This window comes from Malus domestica, chromosome 03 (genome assembly GCF_042453785.1).
Source record: "Malus domestica chromosome 03, GDT2T_hap1".
NCBI classification, from domain to species: domain Eukaryota; kingdom Viridiplantae; phylum Streptophyta; class Magnoliopsida; order Rosales; family Rosaceae; genus Malus; species Malus domestica.
In genome coordinates, this window is record NC_091663.1 from 31,341,383 (window position 1) to 31,351,482 (window position 10,100).

Sequence of the window (10,100 nt, forward strand, 5' to 3'; positions counted from 1 at the left end):
TTAACTCGTATTTGAGGACAATATCAATAAGATTATCCATAACGAAAAACAAACACCAAATGTGATTCCAAGAACATAGAAAAATGTTCACAAAGTAAACCAAGGTTACTAAGGTGGATTTGATGCACCTATGCCGAAGCAAAGCATACCTTTCGGTGCATCCTTGACAAACCAGGGCACCATCATTCGGTAGGCTTTGACCGAATTGGGTTAAACCATTCGGTAGACTCCAGCCGAACTGAGTTTATATCATTCCGTAGACTCCGGCCAAACTAAGTTTATACTGTTCGGTAGACTCCAACCGAATCTGGGTTTATCCCTTTCTCTCATGTTTGTGGTAGTAATCAGGTTCGAGAATTTGGTAAACTTCCACTTTCTACATTGCTACTTCAGGAGTGAGTTAGAAACATGGAAGGACGAGAAAAAGTATTCTCCAGTCAAAATTCGATCGGATTTATAAACTTCAGAATTATACTCATTCATGGACGTAATCATGGTGTGCTTCAGGAAATGTTTTTCATGATTAGAAGGTCCATAAAAGCGAGCCAAAGAGCCATGGAATCCTTGTTTATGAGGTATTTCCGTTTGTAATGCTTCAGGCATAAGTCTTTGAATGAAGATTGTGGCAAAGGCTTTTTCGGCTCCTCCTTGCCATTATTGGCTTCAATAGTTTCTCAGCTTCTTGATAGTCAAGTGGAGATTCACGTTTTGTACCCCACATAAAGTGGTTTCTATTAGAAACGTCCAAATCAGAAAAATCGAACTTGTGACGGTTCGACAATCCACTGAATTGGAGGGAACAAGATTGTGATTAGTGTTATGAGAATGAATCATCCATAAGAAAGTTAGAACATTGGATTTCTAAGACATGGTTTTCATAAAAACGTCGGGTTTTCATGGGTGTATTTCTTTTAAGAAAACTTCAGATTTCAAATGCACTAAATTTAAAACTACAGGTTCAATTTAGTTTATGAATGTTTAGTTCATAAAAGATAGGTTCCTGGAAGAACACATAATGCAATATGCTGATTTAAGTGTAGTGGATTTGAGTTGCTTCAGGAACTCAAGTGTGAGAGTTTCGGGACTACAAAAGGATGTCAACGATTCAAAGAAGAGAAATAAATTATTGAATCATTCATGTCCAAAAGTGATCTTCAGGTCAATAATTTTGGATTTCTTGTCAGATTAATGGACTGCTGGTCACTTTTAATTAATTCAATATATCAAGACCATATGGGATCGATCATGAAAGCAAAAATAATAATAACATTTGGGTTAAATTATTTAAAATGCCAAAAATTAGCATTAGATTCGAAAAACCATAGCCCAATAGCATTTAGGATTGGGTGTCGTGAGTAGGGCAAAGCCCTAGAGGGCTTTTGGGCCTCAAGTTTGGCTGCAGGCCACGGGCTGAGGGACTAGGTAGCCCAACAGTAAGTTGCTAGCGTTTTTGGGCCAAAGGGTGCGCGGGAGCAAGCCCAGCCGAAGCTGGTCAGTACACGCAAGGCCTAGCCGAAACTAGGGCTGGTTCTTTGGACTATGGGATAAGCCTAGCATGTAGGGCTGGTTGTGGTACATACAGGTCAGGGCGGTAGCAAGCCCAACAAGTCAAAGGCTTGTGGGTTATGGGCTCAAGTTGGACCGGGGCGTCAGGCCTGTAGGTTATGCAACCCAGGCCAAAGCGTGGTTGGTTTCTAATAGGGTAGTGAGCCTAAAGGGCTGTGTGCCTTGTCCAAGTGTAAATATGACATTGTTTCCCCACCCAGCTAGGCTTCAGGCCAGCGCGGTGGTGCGGCGTTGCCGCAAAAAAAATGATAAGTTGAGTCAATTTCAATTACCTTTTGTGATCAAAACCCTAAAAATAAAAATAAAAAATAAAAACTTAACTTGGGGCGTATCACTCAAATCATTGGCCCAATATTGGATGTAGCTTTTCCACTAGGCAAAATGCCTAATATTTACACACTCCAGTAGTTAGGGGTCGAGATGTTGTTGGTCAACAAATTAATGTGACTTGTGAAGTACAACAAATAATCGAGTTAGAGATGTAGCTATGAGTGCTACAGATGGTCTAAAGAGAGGAATGGAAGTGATTGACACTAGAGCTGCTCTAAGTGTTCCAATTGGCGAAGCGACTCTAGGATGAATTTTCAACGTTCTTGGAGAGCCAGTTGATAATTAAGGTCCTGAAGATACTCGCACAACATCTCCTATTCATAGATCATTAACTTGCATTTTTACTAAAGTGTAGTTTCAAAAATATTTTTTCTAAAAGCATGTTTAGTCGTATAAAAGCATTTCCCAACTAAACCGTATAATAATAATACAATCCAAGTTCGAAATTCTCCTCCACAACACTCATAAAACTTGATTAAATTGATGATCCACTATATATAGCAAATTTGTACTCATGTAACCCATAAAAGGTTACTTATTAGTTTTAAAAGTAAAAAATTAGATCCAAACAAAGATACTAAACAGAAATTGGAGTAGAATAGAAGGAGATATTTCGCAGTCTTCATGATTTGACATGGTGGCTAATTTATAACAACTTGGTAACCCCGTCGTCCATGAATTTTGACATGAGGAGGTACTATTTATGGCTAATCGGTCTAAAGTCAGCAGGAGTGCTTCTCCTGTCTTTTTCTAGAAATCAAAGCAGGTCTTATACAAAAAATAAAACAAAAATCAAATGAGAAATTGAGAAAGTCGCATTATAAAGTTGTAGTAATAATTGATAAGCAGTTCCTGATCAATAATAAACAAACCACAATATAGGTTAGCTTCAAGTGTTTGTTGCACTGTAACAAAAGAAAAAATGGTTCCTTAGGGAACATCCCATAAATTGGAAAAGAAAAAAAAAAGTGCTCTTCGCATACTTGTTTTTATCTCTCATATACCTCTTGTTAATTTTTATGTTTTGATATTCTTTAATTCATTTGATCTAATGGTCGAAAATAAAAAATTTACATTAAAATTAAAAATAAATGTGTGGATTGCACCATAAAAAAAAATTAAATAAATCACAACCAGGTCAATTTTATACACTCATTCAAAAATCACAGTCACACGCGAACTAAAAATTCTAGAACACTACAAATATGGAAAGGGAATTAATGCTTATATTATTTGATTTTAATTAACACAAACTTAAAAGTCATGTATATATAAGATAATTATAACATATTAAAATTGCAGAAGTAGGGAGGTGGGGTTATATCCCACGTGAAAGCCCACAGGGGCATGAACTCTCTCTCTCTCTCTCTCTCTCTCTCTCTCAGGTTTTCAAACACTTATAAATTAGAGAACATAATTAAGTATAAATATATTCAACTGAGATCATCTCAGAAATCTCCAAGCTTATCATACAACTCTATAGCCAGCTAGAGATAGCAAGATCAACTAAATCATGGATTTTTTCCACAGCTCAAACCACAAAAACCAATTCAAACACAGCAAAAAGAGGCTAACCCAAGACCAAGTGAAGCTGCTAGAGAGAAGCTTTGCCTCCAACAACAAGCTTGAACCAGAGCGCAAGCTCCTTCTGGCCAAGCAGCTTGCAATCCCACCGAGACAGGTTGCGATTTGGTACCAGAACAAGCGCGCTCGGTGGAAGACACAAAGCCTCGAGTTTGACTACAGTGCTATCCAAGCGAAGTTGGAGAGTACCCTAGCTGAAAAGAGGAGGCTTGAGAAAGATATTGAGAGACTTAGAGGCGAGCTTAAGAAGGCTCATGAAATTGTGTTAGCCTTGAACCAACAATCACAAGCGTTTCCTGATAATCCTGTGATTTGTTCAGTATTTGATTCTTCTAACTGTAGTGATGAGGGTGTTGGGAGTTCTAGCCTGCAGCCGCATGAGGATGATGATGTTAAGCAACTTGAGGAGCTCTATGCTTGTTTGATTGGCATGCAGTGATGGGTTTAATCTTTTTTTTTCTATTGGTAATTAATGGGTTTAATGTTTAATATTATGGGGTTATATGTGATTAATGTACGTTGATTCTGCATGAAAATGCTTCTAATTAATTTTGATGTTCATCTTAGAATTTATTTTTCGTACTCGGCAGTTAATTAATTACATTGCAATTAATTTGCTCACTCATACAAGCAAGCCAGTACATATTTTTTAGAGACAATGAAGAAAGAACATATAAGTCAATTTGTATAGCAATTCTTCTTATTAATTTTGAACACTGACATATCGTGTAAGTTGATCTTCATGACATGAGATGATTCAATCAGATTAATTAGATTCATAATTGGGTCTTAAATTATTTCTTCCATGGTGGTTTGCTGGCTGTCAATCAAGATTCTTTGGTGAGACAATCAGTTTGTTGTACAGTTAATGTTGTATGAATTGTTGAATAAGATCATATAGTGCTCAAACATATATATATAGGGTTTAGAATCCCACAGGAGCCAGGACTGGTCGAAGGCTATTTGGATTTGATCAATGATTTGAAGTCTGAGTAGAATTCTACTTCGGTCATGAGGAATTGCTACTATAAATAGAGATGAAAGTACATTGTTGATGTACAAAACCTGAGGGGTCTTGGAACAACGTAAATCTGATCGTGAATCTGCAAGAAAGTAAATAACACAAGATGTATCATGGTTCATCCCAAGGTTTGGGCTACGTCCACACCGATATTGTATTTCTGAAGGGATTGTGAGGGAGATAACCTCTGTAATGTGAGAGGGGATGTGAGAGGGTGATGGGGCTTCAGGCCTAAGAGTTGGCCTCCTCCAATTGTGATGGTGAGAAGTCCTTTTATAGAATAAGGGCTCCTCACTTATTACATATTTGCCCATTCCTTTATTACATAATTACATTTGAGTCCCCCAAGTATTTATATGAGATCTAAATACGGAGGCCCTAAGTATGGTACAAACAGTAGTCCCCCAAGTCTTCAGTCAAGAGAGTCTTTTGGCTGGAGACTTGAAATTCAATCCATGTGTGGGCCGAAGTAACTAGATGTCGTCTTGAACTGATACTTGATATGAGGCGGTGCTCAAAGTGAAATGATGCTCAACTAGAAGTAGCACATGTTGCGAGGCTGCTCTGCTTGTGGCTTATGTTGCCTTAGTTGGCTCGGCTTGTGACATTTTGAAGGTGAGGGAGTCCTTTTTATAGAATAAGGGCTCGCTCCTTAATACATAAGTGATGGGTTAGGAGTGATGCTCGCGGCGAGGCAGTTGCTCAGCTGGCGGCGATGCTCTCTAATGAAGGTGAGGGAGTCCCTTTTATAAAATAAGGGTTCGTTCCTCAATACATGAATAATGAGTGCTCTCTAATGAAAGTGAGAGAGTCCCTTTTATATAATAAAGGTTCGCTCCTCAGTACATAAATAATGGGCTAAGTCCCCCAAGTATTTTTTATGAGGCCTAGTTGAGGCCCAATATATGGTACATAATGTAATCCCCCAAGTCTTCGGTCAATAGAGTCTGTTGGCTGGAGACTTCAAATTGAATCCATGTATGGGCCGAAGTGGCGGTTGTTCGGAGGCGGTATTTATATACCCTGCATTGAAGCTTTATAGGTGAAGCTTTGCAAGTGAAGCTTTGAAGCTGGAGCTCTGTAAATGAAGCTTTTGAAGGTGGAGCTTTTGTAAATGAAGCTTTTGAAGCTGGAGCTCTGTAAATGAAGCTTTTGAAGCTAGAGCTTTTGTAAATGAAGCTTTGAAGCTAGAGCTCTGTAAATAAAGCTTTTGAAGATAAAACTTTTGAAGATAAAGCTTTTGTAAATGAAGCTTTTGAAGCTAGAGCTCTGTAAATGAAGCTTTTGAAGTTAGAGCTCTGTAAATGAAGCTTTTGAAGCTGATTGACATGAGTGATGCTCATGAATGTTTATGTTGATTGACATGAGTGATGCCTATGAATGTTTATGTTAATTGACATGAATGATGCTCATGGATGTTGACATGAATGATGCTCATGAATGTTGACATGAATGATGCTCATGAATGTTTATGTATGATTGATATGAGTAGTGCTCATGTATAATTTTGAAGTACTAGGCGTACTTTTGATCACCTAGTGGGTGATAATAGCGGCAGGCTGCCGAATAATTTTTTATAGTATTAGGCGTACTTTTGATCACCTAGTTGGCGATAATAGTGGCAGGTTGCCAAATAATTTTGGAGTACTGGCGTACTTTTAATCACCTGGTTGGCGATAATAGTGACAGGTTGCCAAATAATTTTGGAGTATTTGGACGTACTTTTAATCACTTGGTTGGTGGTAATAGAGGGCCTGACTCTTTTGGGCATATGGGCCTTTGCCCTTCACATCACATTGTAGCCCATTATTTTGGGCTTGCCGTTTTTTTTTTTTAATTACCTTCTGATGGGATTTATACATATGTTTTCGAAAGATAAGGAAAATAAATTACATCATTCAAAAATAAATCCAACCTTCTGCTCAATGGGTCACGCTCATAATTCTCTTTTCTACATGCCATCATTACCGCAATTATGTCTGCTTCTTTTTTCTTTCACTTTCTGCTTTTGCTTTCTGCTTTTCTTGATCTCCCCGCTCCTTCTCTGTCCACCCATGTTGTTTTGTAAGGTATCTTTTGCAAACACACTTGCTTTTCTTGGACAGCCTGGTCGTGCCCATCCATTCTTACTCATTTTCTTTTTCTTTTTCTTTTTTGCTTTTGCTCTCTCTCTGTTCACTGCATGTTCTCCTGCGTGAAGTTATCATTGGAAAGCTCGGAGATTGGGACACTGAGGGCAGCTTCCTAGGAGATTGGAACACATATGAAGCATTGTAGCTCTTCGAAATCTGCAGGATGAGCTAGGAACTAAGTATCTTGTCGGTCGAGATCACACCCTTGGCGAGCACAGCCTTGAACACGGAGCAACACTAGGTGATTTTTCTAGAAGAAATCCAGGCCGCCTTCATCGGAGTTCTTCAGCGTCGAGCTCAAGCTCTGACCTCGCCGGTGCTGCGAATATGCTTCCAGGGAATAGAGGGTCCAAAAACGTCATGAACGACTCAGGTTTACAAGCAGTAGGCTTGAAAAAGCGAAAAGGACCACCATCGTAGTGGTGTTGGTCTCTCGCCGCTGCAATCTCCACTATCAACTGGTTGGCCTTGACATCTCCGAACTTCCCATAGCCAAGCCTCGTCGAATACGCGACAGCCTTCGACGACGATGGTGGCGGAGCGGTCGTCGAGCTGGAGGATGCTTGTGCTGGCGCCGGCTCGCCAGGAGCAGGTGCTTGAGCCATCGGTGGTGGCAAGTGAGCTTGAGCCGCCATCGGAAGGACGAAGACTCCTGGACCATCATTTTCGGCCAACTTCACCACAAAATCTTTCGAGGCAATTGGTAAGGGCCTTGCAGTGTAAATACTTTTCATGCCACCATAAGTTGGCATTCTCTTTCCCAAATGAAGACTTTAAAAACGAGGATAGTGAAGACTACTGCTCGAGTGAGTACCGAGGATAGTGAAGACTATTGCGACGACTACTGCTCGAGTGAGTACCGAAGATAGTGAAGACTGGGGGCATCTAAGAACGAGGTCGTTTTAGTACATTTGTTTGGGATTTTCTGGGCAGAATGAAGACTTTAAAAAGCAGAAGAAAAAAAGAGAATCTTTGGGGCTCTTTTATGGGCAGAGACCGAGAGAGAGAGATAGAGTTTTTTTTTTTGTTTTGCAATGCAGGTGTTTGTTTCTTGGTTTCTACAGATTCATGGTGGTGAGATGAAAAAATGAAAGAGAATCGACACAACTTTTCGTATCGATTCCCATAGATGGCGCCAAATGTTGATGCACAAAACCGGAAGGGTCTTGGAACAACGTAAATCCGACCGTGAATCTGCAAGAAAGTAAATAACACAAGATGTATCGTGGTTCACCCCAAGGTTTGGGCTACGTCCACACTGATTTTGTATTTCTGGGGGAATTGTGAGGGAAAGAACCTCTGTAATGTGAGAGGGGATGTGAGAAAGTGAGGGGGCTTCAAGCCTAAGAGTTAGCATCCTCTAATTGTGAGGGTGAGGAGTCCTTTTATAGAACAATGGCTCCTCACTTATTACATATTTGCCCCTTCCTTTATTACACAATTACATTTGAGTCCCTCGAGTATTTATACGAGATCTAAATACGGAGGCCCTAAATATGGTACAAACATACATCATTCAAGACCCCTCCAAATCAATACACAAATTTGCCCTGCGCAATCTCTCGCTATACGCGAAACCTCTCAAACATCTTGAGATTTTTATTTTACCCTTTTTTTCCGCTAACAACCTTTAGTTTGAATAAACAACATTGTGTTGGCAACCGATAACATCTTTAGTTTGGATAAACAACACTGGAACCGTAGAATCAACTGACCGAGGAGCACCTTCAGTTGGATAAACAGCATTACTTCGAGACCGACTAATTATCTATCCAAGTCTCGGTCAGCAAGGATTTCAAAGTCCTTGTTGGAAGAGGTCATCTCATTAGCCTTCTCGACGAAGTAAGGTGTTACCAGGTTACAATATTTGGCACATTGAAAGCTGAATTTGTTATTGAACTTTGCAAAATTAGCAACCTTGTCTTCAGGCTCTAGAACCCGAAAGTCGAAACATGTTCCTTCCTCGACCGTAGTCGCAAGATTCAGAAGTCATTAGCGCGCCCAATGCCACATCAATATTAATTCACTCCCCAACCGAGCTCGGGCAACCACACCCTGCATTTAACCAAATGATGTAATTAGCTTATTAGCTCTTCAGGTTGCACACCACGTAGACTAAGTAGTTTTTAGAGTCAACAATATTGGAACACAGTTATGGGATCTTACTATTCTATTCAAATTATAATAGGTAAATTTTTTTAATATGCAATTAAAAATTAAACATATTAATCATAAAGTCATTCATTCTTAATATAACACGTAATACACATAAGAGTTTATAGTACATTTAGTAATGAGTTTGAGTTCCCAATTAACTGTTTGAATCTCTAATTATTATTCCTCGCTGTATCATGTACCATATTAATCATCTCCCTTTGCTTTAGTAATGCAACCTCCAAGTCCAAGTTTATATTCTATTTCAAACCAAACAACAAGGAATGCAAATGGTTCTCGGCCCTCGATCTCTCTCTTTCAAAAATGTTGTTGACTTCCATTTACGACCATCGTGATCGGACCGTTGCATCATGAGGTGGTTCTTCCATTTGTATAGGGGCGTTCTCGTGACCTAGTTCTAATTTAAGAGAAAAACTTATATGAAAGAAGTTTATCGTTAAATTATGTTCCAATTCAATATATAATGTCATGTAAAATACAAACTTACCCATAATATTATATAATTGAACCCTGTTCCCTACATAGTAGCCAAAAGTTGGCAACAAAGAAGGGAACAAAGTCCAAAAACAGTACATAAAATTTCAAATCGAACTTAATTCAAGTGCATTTGTGAGCGACTTCGAAACTATGGTTGCGACATGAACATGATATAACAAACTCATGACTATTTGAATGAGCGATTATCTTACCAATCAGTTTCTTTTTATTAATGGCGTGAGAGATTTGAAGTTGGATATAACATTAGAAATAGAAGTGACATTAGATAAATAGCTAGTTGGTATTTTAGGACTACCACTTAGTACTTAAGAGTAGTGTTTGAAATTTCTTCGATATGATAGAAATTTCAATGAGAATCAACATATTTCATTGATATTTTCGACATATCGGCTAAATATTAGGATCGACATATACATGGAGTTGGAACAAGATTGCAGCAGTATGCTAGTTACCGTGGTACGTTAGAATAGAATGACTCTATGTATATATTGAAACCTCGACCGTTGGATCATGCCAATGAATCTTGTATAAGGCTAAGATCAAAATGGGATATGTTTCGCTTTGGCCTTGTGATATACGACTCGTCGCATTTCAGAAGAGGAATGGACGATGTCGTTTCGTACTTTTTGTTCTTTCTACTCCGCACTCCCTCCAAAATTTGAGAGATTTTTTAATGTGATTGACATACGGAATTGTACACAACGTATTACTATATAAATAGTAAGTTAAAATAATTAATAACTTAAAAAATAAAATTTGTCATCACTTCTATTAAAATATGTAGTATATGACTT

General features: G+C 38.7%; 1 protein-coding gene across 1 annotated transcript; it reads left to right on the top strand.

The window, feature by feature from the left end:
• Nucleotides 1-3,409: 3,409 nt before the first annotated feature.
• Nucleotides 3,410-3,919, top strand: LOC103430813 (homeobox-leucine zipper protein ATHB-52). Its single transcript, XM_008368957.4, has one exon. The coding sequence runs from the start codon at nucleotides 3,410-3,412 to the stop codon at nucleotides 3,917-3,919; it is 510 nt and encodes a 169-aa protein (XP_008367179.3).
• Nucleotides 3,920-10,100: the final 6,181 nt, after the last annotated feature.